This window comes from Actinia tenebrosa, unplaced genomic scaffold (genome assembly GCF_029948245.1).
Source record: "Actinia tenebrosa isolate PJP-AT-01 unplaced genomic scaffold, QUT_ActTen_1.0 PGA_scaffold9__36_contigs__length_13948895, whole genome shotgun sequence".
In the NCBI taxonomy this organism is placed as follows: domain Eukaryota; kingdom Metazoa; phylum Cnidaria; class Anthozoa; order Actiniaria; family Actiniidae; genus Actinia; species Actinia tenebrosa.
Window position 1 is genome coordinate 9661327 of NW_028292586.1, and position 22114 is coordinate 9683440.

The window sequence follows — 22114 nt, forward strand, 5'->3', positions numbered from 1 at the left end:
AAGGCTTTGGTGACAGTGAAGCTGGAGACATCCTAAAGCAGTTCCCAGAGCTAGAAGAAATCTTTACAGTTGTCAGGAAAGTAGGAGAGGGTAAGTATGAAATACATATTTACATACGCATATGTTTTCAGGCCCGTTGCTAGGGTTGGTTTGATGGTTTGGATGAAGCCCCCCCCCCGCCTCCGCCTGTACAAAAAAATGCAATAAGATCCAATAATGCAATAAAATGTTATCAAGATATAGCATAACTAAGATTGGTAGAAAAACAAACACATTTCCTGAACTTGCACACAGTATGCCACAACTCCAAAGGCCCTGACAAAAGGCCCAATATTTGTTGGCAGAATGTTGGCACTTGGTTATATTAGGAAAAACTGGCTTGACAGATAAGTAAAACATTCATCCAACATTAAAAATAACATTGTTGGGTCAAATGTTGGGTTGTTTGCCAAGTCCCCAATGTGACACTTGAATATTGGGGTCGTAACAATTGAGCCCAACATTTAACCCAACATTCAGACAACATGTATTTTTTGGATATGTTAGGCAGTGATGAGCGAGGGTGTAGCTCCCAAAATATTTTACTTATCCTATGGATATGGCGTGGATTTATAAAAACTTGTATAACGCATTTTAGAAAAAATGTTGGGAAAACATGACACCATACGAACAATAATTTAAACAAAGATCAAGTCTCACCACTGAACATTCTCCTTAGCTAGCTATCAAGTTTAAGGCTGTTTAAGCTAATATTTACTTGATGATTTTACTTGAACTATTTAATATGATGCAAAACTGTTTGTTTACAAGCTCTTACCTAGCTTTTATCATTCTTAATGTGCTAAAAAATTAAGAATACTTCCTTGAGAGGAGTTAGGTGTTAGTAAGAAACTACTTCAAAAGCGATTCAACTAAAGAGCACATTGCGCATGCAGCATTAAGGTATTCCCTTGAAAGAAATTTTGCCAATAACTTTGTCCTGAAACTTTGCATGGAAATTAATTATGTTATGGACATTTAAAGACTGTAATAAAAAGATGGGGTAACCATTCTCGTTTTTCAATAGATGCTCTCCAAACATGTCAATTTATGGGTTTTATAGTGAAATGCGGTAGCAACTGGAGGCTGTAATCAAGAACTTTTATTCACAGTTAAAAGTACTTTCATACATAACAAAACATACTTGTAAATCGAAGTTTACTAGATAATCTATGCTATTAAATCCATCAAAGTCATTGGATGACTATGATTTTTGAACTATTAGTGAAAAAAATACGGTATGTGCACCTCTACGAACGTCCAAACTTGAGATAGCACATGTCCACTATTCCCATCAAAATATTTCAAAATCTATGCAATAAACTTTTCTTCATATTTTGATATACACCTAATTGAAAAAACGTCGGGTTCAAAAAAGGTTATATCATCAAAGCTAAGACCGAAGGGGAGCATGGGAAGACAAAATACCACAGCCAAACAGCTCTCCAGCGTAAATCTTTGGAGAATGGCTTGGGCATGTTAATCTAGGTCGACCGACTTTGCTCTACTGTGCATTTTTACATGTCTTTATGCAAATATAATACACATTTCGGAGTACCCAAAATCCTTTTGATATTAGCTTCGATGATATGGTCTTCTCGAACCCGACAACATTTTTTCAATTAGGTGTATAATGACGAGCATGGCATTTATCAAAAATCTAAAATAAGAAGTGGAGGTCAACATTCTCATTTTTGATTTATCTTGAAAAAACATCTCAAAATAGTTGAAAACTGACACTTTTCCAAGTGAATGCTGGGGCGAGTCAGATAAAAATCGCAATTTCTCTGCTCAAAAAAGAGAAAAAAGTGAAAATTGTTTTTCAACATGTTTCTTATTTAGTTTCCGAAAGAAGAATGCCAAAATTTGTTAGTTCCTTGGAAAAACAAGGGAATTACCTTAACATATTTTGTTTCAAATCTCTTTTAGATAATGTTTTTTAATTTTTCTTTACTACAGGGACATTTAGCAATGTATATTTGGCTAGGGTCAAAAAATTTCCTGATGAATTATGTGCCCTAAAGCATATTATTCCAACAAGTGGTCCAGAAAGAATAGAAAATGAGCTAAGATGTTTACAAACAATAGGGTAAGTAAAATTCCCGTACTTTTTAGAGTTCTGACAATCATTGATAGGGATAGAAGATATATTGAAGAAATAAACCAAGTCTTACTTCTATTTTGGCCATTCAAATTAGATCCAGCTGTTGAGTACAGTAGATTTTTGTCATCATTATTAACCAGTGTTTTCAATCCATGTTTGCAGCACAAATGGCCTAAGATTCAATAGCTCATGAGACTGACGGCCAAGTGGGCTATTGACTCGTAGACTAAGGCTATTATTTCAATAATTAAGGATGGTGCCTACTAATTGCAAACCATTTTTATTTTTTTCACATTGTGCCAGTCATTTAAATCACCCAAGAGGCCACTGGAATCCGAAAAAAAATTGGGGGTACCCACGCATGTAAACGAGATAATTGACGTTAAACACCGATGACGTAAGCACTTTTTTACGCAAGGGGAAAAAATCATATTACGAAGTTGTTTTGATCGATTTTATCTGAAACTTTTTTCAAATAAACGACCATTTGTGCTCTTCATATCAAATATATAAACTTTTACGTATCATATAAGAAACCATTTTTTAAACCAAATTTTGCCTTCAAAAGTGTAAAATGTGGTGCTAAAGGGATGCTACATTTTTGCTTACATTTGCATCGAAAACCATTTTTATTTTAAAAATTCTATTATAAAAAATAATTTAACTATTTCTGTTACATTTTTGAAGAAAAAAAATGGGGGGTTACCACGGGTTTTAAAGAGTTATGACTTTTTTAAATATTGTTTTGAGGATAAATGGGGTGCTAAAAGCGTGGCAAGCGTGACGTACCAGAAAAGTACCAAAAAACTTATTCAATTCGAAGAACAATAATAAATAATTATTTCCTGTGTAGAAGAAAAGATTTCCTTAAGCAAATGGTATGTAAAATTTTTTTGGAGTCGGAAAAAAAACCGGCTTTTCATGAGTGTTTCATGGCAGTCATGCATGCAAAGCAAGAACCAGGCAAAAACTTTCGTAAAATACAAACCTACATTTAGCTTAACTTCACAAGTGCAAGAGACAGTTTTAATAAATCAAAATAATAATTTTCTTTGCCAGTATACTCTTTGAGTGAACGTTTTTGAATATACTTTTTAGTGAGTGAAAGATAGTTTATGTAAATACTAGACCCTGGTTCCAGGGTAAGCTGGGATACCTGGAGGACCTGAAGGACCTGGGGGACCTGGTTTCAACATGCACGGAGGATTTAGTTGGTTGAGCTTCCAAAAATACAGAAAAATTATTTCGTGTTTACTAGTATCAGAGTCTCTAAGAATCTAAATGAGAAGTAAAAATAAGTTGCAAAATTTCGAACGACAGTGTTAAAAGCCGTTTGCAGGCAGAGCATCTATTATTGCCATACTCATCAAACTCAATCTGGAACTCCAATTCCAGTTCCGGGATCCAGATTTTGGCATATGTAATTAGCTTGTGCAACGACGTCTCAAATTAGAAGCATGCACATTTGCACGGCTCACTTTAAAATCAAAATGCTTCATTTAAAACGTAAATACAGGCTAATATTTGCTCAAAACCTCTCTCATAATTGCTTTACATTTTATAATTTATCGATATTTTTTAATGAATTGCCATTTTTTTGAAGAAAAATTAAAGGAGATCATAACGCTTCGAACGGCAAAGATGAATGTGCGTAGAAATATTGCTATGTACCTCATGTTCCTTTGTGAGTAGACTTTGAAGCCAAAACAATTAATATAAATGCATAAATATAGGTAATATAAGACTATATTGTCAAGTTCAGGAGAATAACGAGTCATGCTGAATGAATATTTACGATCTCTTATGTCGTAATTCTGACTCTTGAAACCCTGTTCTCCTCATCGATCTTCGATTGTTCGTGCAGAAAATACTGTTCGAGTAGATGAATCATGAATATATAAACCAAAACAAGCTTTTTACCATGAAGCTCATTGAAAATTCTTAGAAATAATCGCTTTGAAATCATCTCGCTATCTTCTCAGCTTATCCTTGTTTACGAAATTGATAAATTAATATTTCTAGTTTGGCTGTCTTGAATTACAGCGGTCAACGAAATAGAGAATGTGTAAACATAAACCTGTGCCACGTGATTTGCTAGCTCCGCCCTCTCATAATCACTTGACAACATAGTGACATTGATTGACATCTGGTACATGATAATTGATTGGACTATAGACGGGAACCCTATAGCAGATACCCACAAAGGTCTCTTGGGTAAGTTCCTGAAGATAGTCTAGAAGCTAAGTCTGAAAAGAGGCTTATTTTTCAAGTTGGCTGCACCCCATGGGTGGCCAAGGTTTCTTGGTATCATTTTAAAGCTTGAAGCCTGTAGATTACGAATCTGCTTGTCGCCACTTGAAAAAAGTGTCCAAACAGCTTGGCGACCTGGCCTAAAGTACATACTTTCTATTTCACAATATTTTCGTTATTCTTCATTTTCTTGCACGTTTCACACACAAATTTTCGGTAAAACCTGCTTTGATGTGTTTATTATATGCTAAGCTAATGCACACATGAAAAAACGAGGAAATTTTCAGGAAATGTGGAATTATTAGCATTTTTTGGGTCATTAATCACGATTTTAGATTCATTGAGTGGCAAAAGTTTTTTTAAAAATAACTTTAAACGTCGCTAAACATGCATTTTTCTTATGAAGACCTTAGTTTGACCTTATCTGATTAGTTTTCAGAGAGAAATGACAAATATTTTTAATATTAGCTATAGAAAAGACAATTTCCGTACTATTCGTCAAACCGGAAGTTGATAGCTAAACTACTTCCGGTTTACGTTTTTCAAGATTTCTTGGATAAAATCGGAAAATAACTCATTGCAGACTCTGGTAGTCTTTTATTTATAACAAATTAACACTCTTATAGATGTTTACTACTTGTGTGTACTCTTTTCAAGTAGTAAATAGGTAAGAATAGAACATATTTATGGAAGGAGAAGTACTAACTGTCTGTGTATAAAGAGGAAATGAGATTTATAAATTTATGCTTGAAATCAATGTAAATCATTATATATATCTTTAAAATAATGCAAAATTAAAGAAACAAATGAAAAATAAAATCTCAAGTGCTGCAGATGTTGTTTTGGTCTTCCTGTGTCTAAATGAGCCTGCAGTCCAGTAGTTCCTAATCCAGCAATATGGCGTACTTCACATGTTGAGATCTCTTCAAATCCTGTAAGTATATATACTTTAGTAGCTCATACAGTTTAGCAGTGAGTTATTTAACACTAACACAAGGTCTATCTTATATAAAGTGATTTCAAAACTTGACTTTCAGTGAAACTCTTCGCATAATCTTGGTATATAAATCTTCGTATGAGCAGAACGACTTGAGTGAAAAATCTCCGTTTAATTATCGTAAATGAAGGGCTAATAATTGGTAAGTATTCTCATGCAGGTGTACTGAGGCTTGTTTCAAGAATCAAGGAATCACAGAACACTAATAATAGCTTTCTTCTAAGGTCGGCTTTGAAGAAAACTACTATTGGAACATCATTTAGGAACAGATTTTTTCAAATCAAAGATGTAAACACTTGTTGAGATATCTACAAATCCTGTAAGTATATAAATTCTAGTATAGGAACTCATTTATTTCATCAACGTTTCATTTAACACTAACACAAGGTTTATGTTATAATATAGAGTGACTTCAAGTTAATTAGTAATAGGTATTCTCAGGTGTACTGAAGCTCACTAATTCTATACAATCTTTGATATTTTTCTCCCATTTTCTTATTGAAAGTATATTTGTATAGAATTATTTAAAATTAGGGAAAAGTGTTCAATAAATTGAGTTGATGATCAAGAAATCACAAAACACACTATAACTAAATCTTTCTGTTTAAGGTTGGTTTTAAACAATACTGGAACATCTAATCAGGAAAGCTTCGTCACATGGCATTTTCTCTTGCTACTAGCTCTTCAGATTCAGTGACCAGTTGCCTTTGCCATAAAGTGGGGTTCAAGTCGCAAGGTCCTCTAACTGACTTCACTTCTCTCAGTTGGAAAACTTTTGAAAATGCCTGTGACATCCGAAAAGATGAAATTTCAAAATCTATGGAGGGGAAATGGAAGACAGGTCCATTTGGAGGCTACCATCGACTCTGTTACAAGAGCTATACGTCCAAAAGTCACCTTGAACGAGTAACCTCTAAACGAAGGAAACTTGAAAAGGATATTCCCTTGATAAAGACCATAAAAACCAAAGAAGACATACCTCAAACACGATCTTCTCTGCAATCTACTGACATTAAGAGTTGTTGGATATGTCAGAAAGAAAAGACGGATGTGTTACCAGTTTCAATCTGACTCCAGATACAAATACAGTAGTAAAATCCTTTATTCACTCGTTAGAGCTTGATACTTGTTGCTTGCGCTTACACGTGTTCTCTCTTATGTCTCTTATCTTTATTATATCTGTCACTTGATACTATACTAAATTATGTCACACAACTAACTTATTGAAAGCGTGACAGTTCATACACTTCACACTCTCCGCTGCTTTAAACGAGAGTACTATCACTACATAGTAGTTTAGTTCCACTGCGATGTAAACTTATCTTACTATTGAACTTTTTTTCATGCTTGTAGTTTGGGGTAATCAAGTCCAAACGTTTAACACAAAGCTCCTTATTGACTAAGTTCCCCTGATGGCAAACCGTACACTTCCATCAGTTATCCAGTGGATACCGGGTGTTTGAACACCGTCTAAATACTAAGGCGTACTTTTGTTGATACTACTGTGTCTTTTCTTTTCTTTGATAAATGTCGCTTAAATTTCTTCTTATATAATGTCAATTCGAATGATTAGAAACCGAAGCTAATCAATGTCCAATCAGTATCATAATTAACAACAATGCTTAAAAATACTAAATGTTCTTATAAGTGAGTTCAGTAGTTTGTCGTAATTCCATACGGACGATGGGGTGGAGCAATCCATGGGTTGTAGATTGGCATTCTACCACAGTATGGAGTTGGCTGAGTCAACTGGGGGTAAAACGTCTGAAACGGCTGATATGGCTGAGGTGTTAGTCTGGGCTGATAAGGTACCGGTGCCTGATACGACTGCATGTTGCATGGACCATTGTATGGATTGGTACTGTGCAACAACACATCATACCCATACCTTGCGGGTTGTCTTCTTTCACGTGTCGGGTATCTAGGCTCTTGATGGGGCACTTGAACTGTATCCTCATGTAATCCATCTGTATCATCTGTAGATACGTCTTCCACCATCTCTCCTTCCGCTTGAGAAAAGTTATTTCCGCCTTCATCAGTATGATCCTCTTGAATGTCAGCATCAGTATCAGCATCTGCAATAGGTACCGACTCAGATACTTGTCCTACGCTGTCTCTGTCATCAGTGTTTTGCTGAAAAGCAGCAGGAGTTAATCCGATATCGCTATCTGAACTACCAGAGTCGTCACTTTCACTCAGATGTTGCTGTTGCCTCTGTCTTGTACGTGGTCGGCGCCGTGGTCTTTGCTGTCGTTGTTGCTGTGGAAGTGCTTGCTCTAGGAAGTCACAGGGGTAAAGGAGGTTCCTGTGTAACAGTCGGGAGTTACCAGCGTGGTCTTCTCGCTTGACTTCATAAACAGGTCCCGTCCCTTTGCGACTCACTACCACGTACACTTTGTCTTCCCAGTAGGAACGCAGCTTTCCAGGGCCTCCTCTAGGTGTCAGGTTTCGCACCAGTACACGGTCTCCCTCGCGAAGCTCCGTGAAATTGAGTCGTCGATCGTAACGCTTCTTGCTCTTTACGTTGCTCTCCGTTACGTTCTTACGAGCAATGTCATACGCAGTCTGCATCGTTGTCTTCCAATGTTTGGCAAAAGCACGATGATTAGCTGCACCATTAACGTCACGACCGATTAGAATATCAACTGGAAGCCTTGGTGTCCTGCCGAACAAAAGGAAGAAAGGCGCAAATCCTGTGCTTGAATTGGGTGTACAGTTGTAGGCGTGAACGACTTTATTAAGGTAGTCTTTCCAGTGTGACTTCTTGTCCTCAGGAAGTGTTCGCAGCATCGCTAACAACGTCTGGTTGAAGCGTTCGGTTTGGCCATTACCTTGAGGGTGGTAAGGGGTCGTTCGAGTATGTCTGATATCGCTAAGCTGCTCCAGTTGGGTAAACAGATGGTTCTCAAACTCTTTGCCTTGGTCGTGGAGGATCCTCGCAGGGAAACCGAACCTGGGAATAAACTCATTGAAGATCTTATCTGCCACAGTTCGAGCAGACTTATTCCTTGTAGGGTAAGCCTGGGCAAATCTGGTGAAATGATCCACGATTACCAGGATGTATTCATAGCCTCCTGAGCTCTTTTCTAAGTGTAGAAAGTCAATAGAAATGAGTTCAAAAGGTGATGACGACGCAATATGTTGCATCGGAGCACGTGTTGACTGTTGTGGGCGGCGTTGTTTAAGGCAAGGACAGACGTTCGTTACGAAGTGTGTGATGTCTTGCTGCATACGTGGCCAGTAGAAACGATCGCGCGCCAACTGGATGACACGGTCTGCTCCTAAATGTCCCATCTCTTGGTGCAGTTCTTTGTACACTAGGGAACGCTTGGAAGCTGGGAGTACTAGTTGTAGGTGGTTCGTGGTGTGTCGCCGCAATAATCCGTCAGCTCCCACTTCAAGCTTAGTCCACTCTCTTACAGGATTTGAAGAGATCTCAACACGTGAAGTACGCCATATTGGATTAGGAACTACTGGACTGCAGGCTCATTTAGACACAGGAAGACCATTCAAAACAACATCTGCAGCACTTGAGATTTTATTTTTCATTTGTTTCTTTAATTTTGCATTATTTTAAAGATATATATAATGATTTACATTGATTTCAAGCATAAATTTATAAATCTCAGCTCCTCTTTATACACAGACAGTTAGTACTTCTCCTTCCATAAATATGTTCTATTCTTACCTATTTACTACTTGAAAAGAGTACACACAAGTAGTAAACATCTATAAGAGTGTTAATTTGTTATAAATAAAAGACCACCAGAGTTTGCAATGAGTTATTTTCCGATTTTATTCAAGAAATCTTGAAAAACGTAAACCGGAAGTAGTTTAGCTATCAACTTCCGGTTTGACGAATAGTACGGAAATTGTCTTTTCTATAGCTAATATTAAAAATATTTGTCATTTCTCTCTGAAAACTAATCAGATAAGGTCAAACTAAGGTCTTCATAAGAAAAATGCATGTTTAGCGACGTTTAAAATTATTTTAAAAAAACTTTTGCCACTCAATGAATCTAAAATCGTGATTAATGACCCAAAAATGCTAATAATTCCACATTTCCTGAAAATTTCCTCGTTTTTTCATATGTGTGCATTAGCTTAGCATATAATAAACACATCAAAGCAGGTTTTACCGAAAATTTGTGTGTGAAACGTGAAAAACTTCAAGAAAATGAAGAATAACGAAAATATTGTGAAATAGAAAGTATGTACTTTAGGCCAGGTCGCCAAGCTGTTTGGACACTTTTTTCAAGTGGCGACAAGCAGATTCGTAATCTACAGGCTTCAAGCTTTAAAATGATACCAAGAAACCTTGGCCACCCATGGGGTGCAGCCAACTTGAAAAATAAGCCTCTTTTCAGACTTAGCTTCTAGACTAAGACCCCTGGGTAACTATTGCACAAATTTGCCATTTTGTCGTGGAGAAAAAAAATACAAAAAAACGAAGGCATTTTATAGCTGGTATACCACAGGTATCCCAGCAATGAGGTCTTCCAACGACAAAAGTTTATTTCATGTAATTGTACTCGCAGGAAAAGCTAAATGAATGGCTGATATTTGGTGTAATGTGTAATTCCTTTTCAATTTTCATTTAGCTTCAAACCAACCAAGCTTATGTGTATGGAAATATTGAAAAAGTTATTTTGTTATTCACCGATCTGGGGCCATTGAAACGGCCTTTTCTAGAAAGTAAAAACATATGATTTTTCGCTAAAAACACCTGAATTCTTGAAAATTACTCTGTGATACATCTTTGACTACATAAATAATAGTTATTGCTGTTGTTCTTGGTCTTAATTTTTTCCAAGGGCGACGTTTTCTGTACCTTTGAGTGTTTTGCTTTTGAAACCCGCGGGAATCCCTTGATGCAGGGGCACAGTAAGTGTGGGCGCTGACAATAGTAGGCACCATCCTTAAATACAAACAATGTTGAAATTAGGTTAAAATAATTGTTTTTTTGTTTTGGTTTTCAAACTACTACTTTTCACTACTTGTTAGTCAGGTTTATCACTCAAGTAGCTCAGCCAAACAGATTGCAAGATTTGTACATGTAATAGACAATAATTTAGTAGGTTTATACTAAATATGAAATGTGAATTGAATGTGTATTGGCTATTCCACATTGAGGAAAACTCGTAACATTTTACCAAGGCGAAAATAAATATTCCTGGATGTTTTGACATAAGTCAGACCATTTCATTAATTTCATCTTTTCTATACAGAGGAAGAGAAAATGTTGTAGGGATTGAAACAGCCTATAGAAAGAATGATCACATAGTATTTGTACTTCCTTATGTTCCACATCAGAAATTTCAGGTAAGTTAAATGTCAAAAATGTGATGCCCCCCCCAAAATAACCCTGACACCAGCTTCACACTGGTCAAAATTTGTCCTTCAAATCTCCAAATATGGTTTTTCTGTGGCTTGCAGAACATTTAGATCCAGAAAGACACTAAAAATATCAAAAATGCCCAATCATGAAATTGCATATTGGGAGCATAAACCTTCACAACATAAAGATGCAACTTTTGAATGAAGAAATACTTTTAGTTACCATAATCAACATTCACATCAGATAAAATCAATACTAAGAATATTGTACACTTTATTTAACTTTTTATATACAGTATTAACTATATGTTATTTTTCTCCCACAGGATTATTATCTTGAACTAAGTGTTTGTGAAATAAGACAGTACCTGAAAAACTTATTTATTGCCCTCAAGAGGGTGCATTCGTTTGATGTCATACACCGAGACGTTAAGCCAAGTAATTTCTTATACTCCAGGCAATCTAAACAGTAAGTTAAGCTTAACAATTGTTTGTCACTGAATGTATTTAGTTTCAAGGAGATTTGGGATTCCTTTCTTTATTGTAAACAACTTGTTTAAACAATAGAAGCCAAGTTTTATGCCTATGTTGGTGAAAAAAGAGCACTCAGGATGTTAGAAGAAACACAAGAAAAGTTTTCATCATGAGCCAGAGGCGAGATTCTAAATGATAGCACTTTTTTCCAGTCATAGTTTTCACCACTTTTAAACTCTTGGGTGAATAAATTCCAGACTTCATTTAGCTTTTGTCAAAGTATTTTCTCCTGAGTCTTACTTATATCCTTTTCTAGAAACCACTCTAGTTGAAAATTGTTTTTGTTTAATTTGAATTTAGTTAAGCTTAAGGTGACTCGACCCAATATTTTTTCATGAGAACCTAAATGTACCAACTTTGAATCTCCCATACCTTAATTCCGATTTATTCATAGCCACTAGGACACATGTTTTACATATAGACTAAACTAGGATTTAAGAGCGACTGTCTGTAAAAATCAAACAAAATCAGAAATATGTGGAAAGGCTCAAATTTTCGAATTCGCTCTACTTTTGGATTTTAGTAGTGCATGATGAAGGAAGAAACGCTGTGTGGTTAGTTTTGAAAAATACTTTTTTGTTTTCGAGAAATAGGGAAAAATCGGTTTGAGCTCCAGGGATTTTCGCTGCCAAAAGATGGCTGAAAATTGCTTACTTTCGCTTGGTCCGTGTATCAAAACTATTAATCCAAATAGCCTTCTAATACTTTCTGCCAAAAGTACAACTCTTATTTGTTCAATTAAGAGTAGTTTCATAAAAATCGAACAACTCAGAATTATTTTACACAATAAAAAGCAATGGGCACTAAGTTACAATGCTGGTCAGTGCATCTCGAAAAGTGCGAGTTTCCCTATGTGCCATCCTTCCAAATCTTATGAAATTATAGTCAACAACTATTGGGAAACTACTCTTTTGAAAAATGTATTTTTTATTTTGGGGAAATAATTGTGCGCTTTTTGCGAGAGCTTTTATTTTGACTCATTAAATATGCAGAAATCATTGTTTGGCGATTGCGTGACTAAAGACTTCTCGAAGTAAATTCCCTTGAAACATCATTGTTTTTCAAATCTAGTCTATACAAATAAAAGAAAACATTAACATACTAACCTTCAACACGAAAAGGTCTTTTCCGTTGCTCCATTCATCGGAGTTATCAAGAAATTAGAATTGGCAACCGTGGCGTTGGCTTGTTTTATGCAACCGATTTCCGAAAATACCATCTATCAGTAACTTGTCAGATTTCAATAAGAAATATACAGAACAGTATAAGGCCAGGGATACACCTTTGGCTATTTCTTCCAAGAACTACTAGTCAGTAGCGCGTTGATAAATTGGTCTGTAATACTTAACAGATCGATCGGCAATTGTTTGCGAGTAACTGTCATAAACTTATACCGAGACAGCATTCCAGCGTGCAGATCGTGTTGTGGGACCATAGTGCACCGACCACTGTTCTTTAACGAAGGAGAAAGAAAGAAAACAGGAATTTCTCTTGCAACAAGCTGGCTTCTTAAAGAGAAATCTAGTGCAGGAACTAATCACAGGAAACAAAATTATTTAATGAAATATATCAAAACGAAGCAGTATGGCATAGTAGTTCGCACAGGTGCCCCTAGCCGACTCCACCATAATCTATTGAGAGAACCACTTTTAAAATTGCTCACAAAGGGCTTTTAATGTTAAAATGGCATAATAATGTATATCTCGACTCTTTTTCTTGCCAAGGATAATACATAAAATTCCAAGACCACTAGGGTATGGACAGAACCGGAAGAAACTACGGTACGCTCTTTTCTTGCGCCAACTGTAACAACTAAACAACTTGCCAGTAAAGCTAGAATAACCTACTGGACTCTGTAGGAATCGAATTTAGTATACTATTCTGTATATTTCTTATTGAAATCTGACTAGTTGTTTGTAAAGAAACACGAACTGTGCATGTCGACTGGTACTGATAGATGGTATTTTCGGAAATCGGTTGCATAAAACAAGCCAACGCCACGGTTGCCAATTCTAGTTTCTTGATAACTCCGATGAATGGAGCAACGGAAAAGACCTTTTCGTGTTGAAGGTTAGTATGTTAATGTTTTCTTTTATTTGTATAGACGAGATTTGAAAAACAATGATGTTTCAAGGGAATTTATTTCGAGAAGTCTTTAGTCACGCAATCGCCAAACAATGATTTCTGCATATTTAATGAGTTAAAATAAAAGCTCTCGCAAAAAGCGCACAATTATTTCCCCAAAATAAAAAATACATTTTTCAAAAGAGTAGTTTCCCAATAGTTGTTGACTATAATTTCATAAGATTTGGAAGGATGGCACATAGGGAAACTCGCACTTTTCGAGATGCACTGACCAGCATTGTAACTTAGTGCCCATTGCTTTTTATTGTGTAAAATAATTCTGAGTTGTTCGATTTTTATGAAACTACTCTTAATTGAGCAATTAAGAGTTGTGCTTTTGGCAGAAAGTATTAGAGGGCTATTTGGATTAATAGTTTTGATACACGGACCAAGCGAAAGTAAGCAATTTTCAGCCATCTTTTGGCAGCGAAAATCGTCCCTGGAGCTCAAACCGATTTTTCCCTATTTCTCGAAAACAAAAAAGTATTTTTCAAAACTAACCACACAGCGTTTCTTCCTTCATCAAGCACTACTAAAATCCAAAAGTAGAGCGAATTCGAAAATTTGAGCCTTTCCGCCGTATGTTTGATTTTTACAGTCGCTCTTAATATTTCTTCGAGGAGATTGGATCTCATATCACATGGTGATGACGTCACAACTGTTTTAACTCTGAGTCAAATTTTAGCCCACAACTGCATTTACTAGTGAAATGCTTTATGCTACCTATACCTTGAATTTTTGTATTCCTCTGGGCACAGTTTCATTAAAATCTATAAGACGAAAAGTATAATTTAAGTGAAAACTAAACAATGAACTTCCCGTAGCCAAAATTACTACTTCTGGGGTATCTATTTATAAAAAAAACACAGCTCATTCTATTGTCATATGTCCATAGTACTCCCTTGCAAAATTAGAAGGTAATTTATTAATTAAAAGGTAATCTATTAATGCGATCTTGCCAAAACGGAAAATATATAATTCAAGATAAAAATGCAATGTTTACATTTCTCGTGGTTTTACGGACACTTTCATGAAAAGTATGATCATGCCAAAACTCTCAGCAGACCTTCGAGCTTAATAGAAATAAAGTAAAACATGAAGTTATTTACAAAGAAATGTACAGATCAATATTTGGTGTTGAGTGTATGATGTCACAGACACCTATAGAAATTCCTAAAAATATAATACTTCCCATTGGAATATAAAGACAAAACTTTAACCAGTGATTATTAGACCCTTAGAGATTATTTTATTGAAGTCTCAGCCAAATTAAATTTTGGAAGATTTATGTGCTACTCCCCCTTTAAAGAGTTTATGTAGAAACAATAAAAGAGATTAGAACTGTCAGACTTGTGACACTTAACATTCATCGACGAAACAGTTTACATTTACATTTGCTAGTGAGCGTTTTAGCTTAGTAACATTGCGTGTTGGTAACTTAATGATAATAGGTTAAAGATTATGACAATGTTTCTGGAAACTTTTAAAGTAGGAAGCATTTGAAGATTTCATCTTTAATGCTATTAATAGCTGAAAAATATTGGATTTGGCGTTTTTGAGTTGGTACCTTTTAGGGATAAAAATCATGTGGTGCCACGCCCTTCTTGGTAAGACTCGGGTACCCTTTTATTGGTCATTTTCGAAAATTCCGACGAGCATCCCCACCCTTTTTGGGTTGGAATCCCACCCAGGCGTTTGGAATTAAAATGTAGTAGGAAACTTTGTTGTGAGATGACAATCAAAAACCATGGAGTGATTCAGCCTATAAGAGCATGCATGCTATCTTACAATATCGTGATATGTATTATTATATAGATATCAATGAAATACCAGGTTTTCTCTAGTGTTGAAAACTTGATATCTTTCACCAGTGGAAGATACCATATCTTTCACACGTGAAGATATCGCTGTTGATATAGTAACGTATTTTAATAAAGAATTTTTGAGCTTTTGTTTTATTTAAGTTTCATTGATATCTATATAATAAACAGAACATTACATGGCCGCTTGAATATACAAATTTTATCTTCTCGTGTTCAATTTAGACATCTCACTCATGAGATAAAATTTGTATCTCCGCGCGCCCATGTAATATCCTCTATATATCACTCAATGACAATTCAATAGAATAAGCTGCTAATGGTAAGATATGCATACTGTATTTTCTCCATCAGATATTCCTTAGTTGACTTTGGTTTAGCAATGCCAGTCCCTGGAAGTACAAAATCACTATTTGGTATGTAAATTAACTGTTAAAGCTTTTACGCCTATCTATACACAATATTAATCAAACTCATTGATAATTCATGAAGAAAACACAACAGAGATCACGACCGTGAAGGGTGTTGTAAATCTGATACAAAACTGTGTTCATTTGCATAAACTTTATGTTGGATTTTCTTGGCCAAATTCACTTTAATTTTGAAAATTTTAGTGAAACACAGAGGAACTAACCTAGACGTTTGATAAATCATATACAGTATTTCTGTCCGTGTGGTATCAGATATACAATCATTCGGCTACGCCTCGTGGTTGTATATCTGATACAACACGGCCACTCATACTGTATATGTTACATATACAAATTACGGTATATCATTCTTGATATATTTTTCAGAAAGCCCTTATGATAGACTAACTCATTTTTAAAAACTAACTTTCTTTCCCTGTGTTTTTTATTTTCTTTTTTTACATTTATTTATTTATTTATTTATTTATTTATTTTGATGTGTTTCCTCTGTATTAGCTATTAACTATGGTTTATGTTCATGTTAATTTTGTCCTCACTTCCGGTGTTATGTATCATGTACCACGTAACGTTATAGCCAGCTAGCTCTAGCCACAGGCAGCCCAAACAAGGTTCCTGTGTATGGTTTATAAGGAAATGTATGGGTGTAACTGTCGCAGTTATGGCTAGGCTATTTTACGGATCGATCGGACTAGACACTTTAGATCCCTTGATCTCTTTTAATCTTTGTCGTTAAATCAATCGTAAAACTATAATAAATCAAATGAAATAAATTGCTAACTAATCTTACTGACAATCGTACATACATGCAATCATACAATAATTGCGATAGATCTTAAAGAAAATACAATAGTTCCTAAAATAATAATACAAGTAAAATCATACCTTGTCTAGCTGCTTGCAAACTTGAACTATGCTAAACGTGGCTCGTGTCCACTTACTTAACTCATATGACAGGTTAATTGTTAAATTATTACATGAATCAATTGGTCTTTGTTCTATGTAAACATATATGTCTTTCAATAATCACTTCCGATAAAACTCATGACGTCAGTCACATGGCTCCCCACAGTGGGATATCCGCTGTCACTCAAATCAGGTATATATATAAAATCACTATGGCTAACAGTGCTAGCAATTGCAAAAAGTGTTCATGTTAATATGTATTCATAGTTCTTATCTTGTGGCTCCCTCGATGGGGAATCCCGGTCTTCACTCTGCATGTTGGAGTACTACTAATTTCTGAACGGGACGTTCCATCACTGTGAGATCCTTCTTGCGCTTGCCTTTGTTGTCAAGGTGTGCGGTGGCTACAGCGAGGCGTACCTTGCGTACAAACCCGTCATCACTTGGTAGAGCCTCTAATACTCTGGCAAGCTTCCACTCGCATCTTGGTAGGTTGTCATCTTTGATGATGACGATGTCACCAGCCTGTAAGTTTCTGGATGGTTTGTTCCATTTTGGCCGTACTTGTAGGGTTTGTAGATACTCTCGTCTCCACTTCTTCCAGAACTCATTAGCTAGGTGTTGTACCCTCCTCCATCTCTTACGACAATACAGATCAGCTTTCTGGAACTCACCTGGAGGAGGCATCAACACCTTAGACTTCATTGTCAACAGATGGTTGGGAGTCAATGGTTCCATATCGTGCGAGCTGGTACTTGTCAAAGGCCTGGAGTTAACAATGGCTTGAACTTCCTTCAACAGCGTTCGAAAGCTTTCATCGTCTAGTTGTTGACCAGCTTCCAAAAGGAGCGGCTTCAGGACGTTTCGCACACTGCGAATTAGCCGCTCCCAGACTCCTCCGGCGTGGCTGGCAGATGGTGGGTTCATCTCGAAGATTAACTCGCAACCCTCTTTCATCAACATGGTGCGTACCTTGCTTTCATCTAATGCTTCTTTCAGCTCATTTCTGGCTCCGACAAAGTTGGTGCCACAGTCTGAGCGTATCTGGCGTGCTGGACCACGTTCTGAAAGGAAACGCCTGAGTGCGTTTATAAATGAGTCAGTGGACAAGGATGCTGCAGCCTCGAGATGTATGGCCCGTGATGCCATACATGTAAACAAGACGCCATACCGTTTGAGTTCCTTTCCTCCTTCCTTTATGGTAAATGGACCAAAATAGTCCACACCACAATAAAAAGATATAACTAGCTAAAAACTAGTGTGAGCTGCGTCGGTGTTTCTAATGAAACAGTAATGATGAAAAGGTAAATTATACACCGTGAAAAGATGAAAAAACTTACTGACGTTTCGGACGCTAGTCCTTCGTCGGAGTAAAAGAGAAAGAAGTGGTAGAAAGGAGTGTATATATGATAGAATAAGACAAAAGAAACCAATGAGAGCAAGGTAGGCAAGGAAACAAAAACAAACAATCAAAAGACAAAAGAAAAGGTTAGTTGAAAATGAAGCGTTCATTAATCCCGTTGGGACTAAGAGTGCCCAATAGGTGAATAAGCCGCATTTCTTTGGTCTTGCGACAATCATTGTTGCCGTTAAGCAAAGAAAGACCGAAAACAATGAAGTCAGAAAGAGAATGGTTAGCTAGATTAAAATGGCGGGAAACTGGTTTGGTGGGATCGTTATTGCGAATATCATAAAGATGATTGCAAATGCGATCACCAAGACGGCGGCCAGTCTCGCCCACATACAAAAGATTACAGCGGGTACATTTAATACAATATACAACATTAGAAGTGGTACAAACAAAATGGTCAGTGATTTTAACAGTTGATTTAAGCCCGCTGACAAAGGCGGTGCAGTAGTTGTCTGGCGTTCTGACCTGTATAAACAGGAGGCTTTACGTCAACTCTCTGATACTAATTTTTATTGTGAAGTGGATAAGGATCTTACCCCTGACAATCAAAAATTAGTTAAAGACACTGTTAACTCTTTCATTTCTGATGGCTCTTTACCCTCCACTGCTAAAAACCTTTTTGTTATTACTCCTCGTACTTCTCACGTCTATTTTCTTCCTAAGATTCACAAAGCTAACAACCCTGGCCGTCCTATTGTTTCTGCTTGTAGTTGTCCTACCGAACTCATCTCTAGCTATCTAGATTCTCTCATGCTGCCTATTGTTCAGTCTTTACCTACTTATATTAAGGATACTAATCACGCTCTTAATATTTTTAATGATTTTCGCTTTCCTGATAACTCTTCTAAGCTTTTGTTTACTATGGATGTCAAATCTTTGTATACTGTTATTCCTAATGATGAGGGCCTTCGTGCTCTTCAGCATTTTTTCGATCTTCGTCCTGTCCTCGAGCCCAGCACTCCCACTTTGTTACGCTTAGCTGAACTTGTTCTTACTCTTAATTGTTTTTCTTTCGGTGATCGGTATTATCGGCAGATAAACGGTGTTGCTATGGGTACTAAGATGGGCCCTAGTTATGCCAATTTGTTTGTTGGTTATATCGAAAACCTTGTTTTTCAACAATATACTGGACCTAAACCTGAGTTTTTTGGACGGTATATTGATGATTGTATTGGTGCTACTTCTTGTTCGCGTAATGACTTAGATTCTTTCATCTCTTTTGTTAACTCTTTTCACCCTGCCTTAGACTTTACGTGGGAGGTTAGTGAAACATCAGTCACTTTCCTTGACATCTTGCTTAGTGTTAATGACGACCGTCTTAGCACTAGTGTCCATTACAAACCTACTGACTCTCATTCTTATTTACTCTACTCGTCTTCTCATCCTAAGCACACTCTTAACGCTATTCCGTTCTCGCAATTTCTTCGTCTTCGTCGTTTGTGTAGTGATGATCTTGATTTTTCTGTTAAATGTTCTGAGATGCGTTCTTTCTTCCTTAAGCGTAATTATCCTGCTCATGTTATTGATCGCGCCATTCGTAAAGTTTCTACTATTGATCGTACCACCGCTCTCACTCCTCACACTCGTCCCTCTAATGACCGCATTCCTTTCACTCTTACGTATCATCCTATTAACATTTCCATTAAACCCATTGTTAACCGCAACTTTTCTCTGCTTGACTCTGATACTCGCACTTCTGCTATTTTCAACAACCGCCCTCTCTTTTCCTATAAACGTGATCGTAATCTCCGTTCTTTCTTGGTCAAGGGAGTTCTTCCCTCTAACAAAGAACCTGGTACTTTTCGCTGTTCTCGTAAACGTTGTTATACTTGTCCTCACATAGTCTCTCACACTTCTGTTGTCGGTCCTAAATCAACTGTTAAAATCACTGACCATTTTGTTTGTACCACTTCTAATGTTGTATATTGTATTAAATGTACCCGCTGTAATCTTTTGTATGTGGGCGAGACTGGCCGCCGTCTTGGTGATCGCATTTGCAATCATCTTTATGATATTCGCAATAACGATCCCACCAAACCAGTTTCCCGCCATTTTAATCTAGCTAACCATTCTCTTTCTGACTTCATTGTTTTCGGTCTTTCTTTGCTTAACGGCAACAATGATTGTCGCAAGACCAAAGAAATGCGGCTTATTCACCTATTGGGCACTCTTAGTCCCAACGGGATTAATGAACGCTTCATTTTCAACTAACCTTTTCTTTTGTCTTTTGATTGTTTGTTTTTGTTTCCTTGCCTACCTTGCTCTCATTGGTTTCTTTTGTCTTATTCTATCATATATACACTCCTTTCTATCACTTCTTTCTCTTTTACTCCGACGAAGGACTAGCGTCCGAAACGTCAGTAAGTTTTTTCATCTTTTCACGGTGTATAATTTACCTTCACACCACAATATGTGAATGGAGGTGCTGGTACTATGCGGTCAGCAGGCAGGTCTGCCATCTTCTGCTGCTGTAGGGAACCTCGTAACTTCTTGCAGGTTACACATTTAGCGATTACTTCTGATGTGGCTGCTGCACCGCCGATCACCCAGAAACCTTGTTGACGAACTTCATTCAGGGTCATACCTCTACCTTGATGCTTGGTTACTATGTGAAAGTAGCGCACGATTGTCTTTGTGAGGTGAGCTCGGCGAGGCAGTATTACTGGGTGTTTCTGTTCTTTCATGTTTGCCTTGCGGAGGCGACCATCAACACGTAGTAGACCATCGTCATCTATGTATGGGTCTACTCTGTAGAGACTACTGCATTTCTTCAGGGTGGCATTACGTCGCTTTGCTTCATCTCTGCTCCCGAATTTGCCCTTCACGTCTTGAGATCTCAGAATCTTTATTTCAGCGCTGAAGTGCTCCCGCTGAACACTTTGCAGGATGACTATCTCAGCTTGTTGCAACTCTTCCAGGGACAAGGGACCATGGATCGTCTTCTTTGTTGGATTCTTGGCTAACTTGTTCAACAAAAGGCTCTTGAAGCGAAGACAGTAGGCCACAACCTTCTTTGCAGTGTACCAGTTGGAAAACCGGTCAAACACGCTGCTTTCTATGTAGCTTGGAGGGCTCGCCCCTGCAGTGATTTGGGTTGACATCGTCGTTGTCTTCCTAACTTCTGGGTCATCAAAACTCAGCTCGATGACTTTATCAGCTTGACGCACTTGGTATGGGCCAGGATTCCGTAGAAAGGCTGGGCCATTGAACCACTCTTTGTTATCTATGAGGGTTGATGCTCCTCTGGAGGCTAAGTCAGCTGGATTGCTACTGGTGTCCACGTACTGCCATTGGTTAGGTTGAGTGTGCTCATGGATCTGCTGGACTCTGTTGGCCACGAAAGTATGAAATCGCTTGGACTCGTTATTAATGTAGCCTAAAACCACCTGACTATCCGTCCAGAACACCTGAGTAACCTCTGGGTACTCTAGTTCCTGCAATAGCCATTGATTAATCTTGACAGATATGGTTGCTGCTGTTAGCTCAAGGCGTGGGATGGTGATGGACTTTAGGGGCGTCACTCTTGCCTTCGCCATCACAAGTGTACAATGGGCTTGGCCGTTCTCGTCGAGTAACCGTAGGTAGCTGCACTGTCCATAGCCTACCTCACTTGCATCAGAGAACTGGTGCAGCTCTACTCTCTTCGCCTTTCCAAGGTCTTTTGGCTTGTAACACCTTGGTATGCGAAGCTGTTCTAGATCACGTAGATTTCTTCTCCACTGCTCCCACTTAGGTCTGAGACGATCGTCGATGGGTTCGTCCCATTCAACATTTTGGCGACAGAGTTCTTGTAAGATCTGCTTTCCGACCAGAACTATGGGTGCCACGAATCCCAGGGGATCAAACACTGAACACACTGTCGACAGGATTCCACGTCTTGTGAGTGGACGGTCTTGGACGACTACTCTAAATTGGAAAGTGTCTGTTTCTATGCACCACATGATGCCTAGAGTTCTTTCGATGGGCAGTGGATCAGATGCGAAGTCAATTTGTTGAAGACTTTGTGCTCGATCTTCTACGGGAATTGCCTTGATGACCTCTGGATTGTTGCTGCTGAACTTGTGCAGTCTCAGACCTGCCTTTGCACATATGCCTTGGCAGTTCTTGATGAGTGCAATGGCTTCATCTGGACTTTCAACTGACTTAAGACCATCGTCTACGTAG

At 37.5% G+C, this 22114-nt stretch overlaps 2 protein-coding genes and 1 long non-coding RNA gene across 3 annotated transcripts in view; all 3 read left to right on the top strand.

Annotated features, from left to right (window-relative positions):
• The window catches only part of LOC116303053 (cell division cycle 7-related protein kinase), a 36293-nt gene that overhangs the window by 630 nt on the left and 13549 nt on the right, over positions 1-22114 (top strand). The window contains exons 2-6 of the mRNA XM_031712499.2: positions 4-90; positions 1999-2128; positions 10619-10712; positions 11054-11196; positions 15560-15621. Of these exons, the coding sequence (XP_031568359.2) occupies positions 4-90; positions 1999-2128; positions 10619-10712; positions 11054-11196; positions 15560-15621 (516 nt within the window). The remainder of the gene's footprint in view (positions 1-3; positions 91-1998; positions 2129-10618; positions 10713-11053; positions 11197-15559; positions 15622-22114) is intronic.
• LOC148904752 (uncharacterized) lies at positions 5293-5640 on the top strand. Its single transcript, XR_016118777.1, has 3 exons — positions 5293-5327; positions 5431-5532; positions 5615-5640. It is a non-coding gene; the product is annotated as an uncharacterized LOC148904752 (long non-coding RNA).
• On the top strand, positions 17501-20161 carry LOC148904753 (uncharacterized). The gene is made up of 2 exons (XM_089024936.1): positions 17501-17740; positions 18374-20161. The coding sequence occupies exons 1-2, from the start codon at positions 17501-17503 to the stop codon at positions 20159-20161; spliced, it is 2028 nt and encodes a 675-aa protein (XP_088881062.1).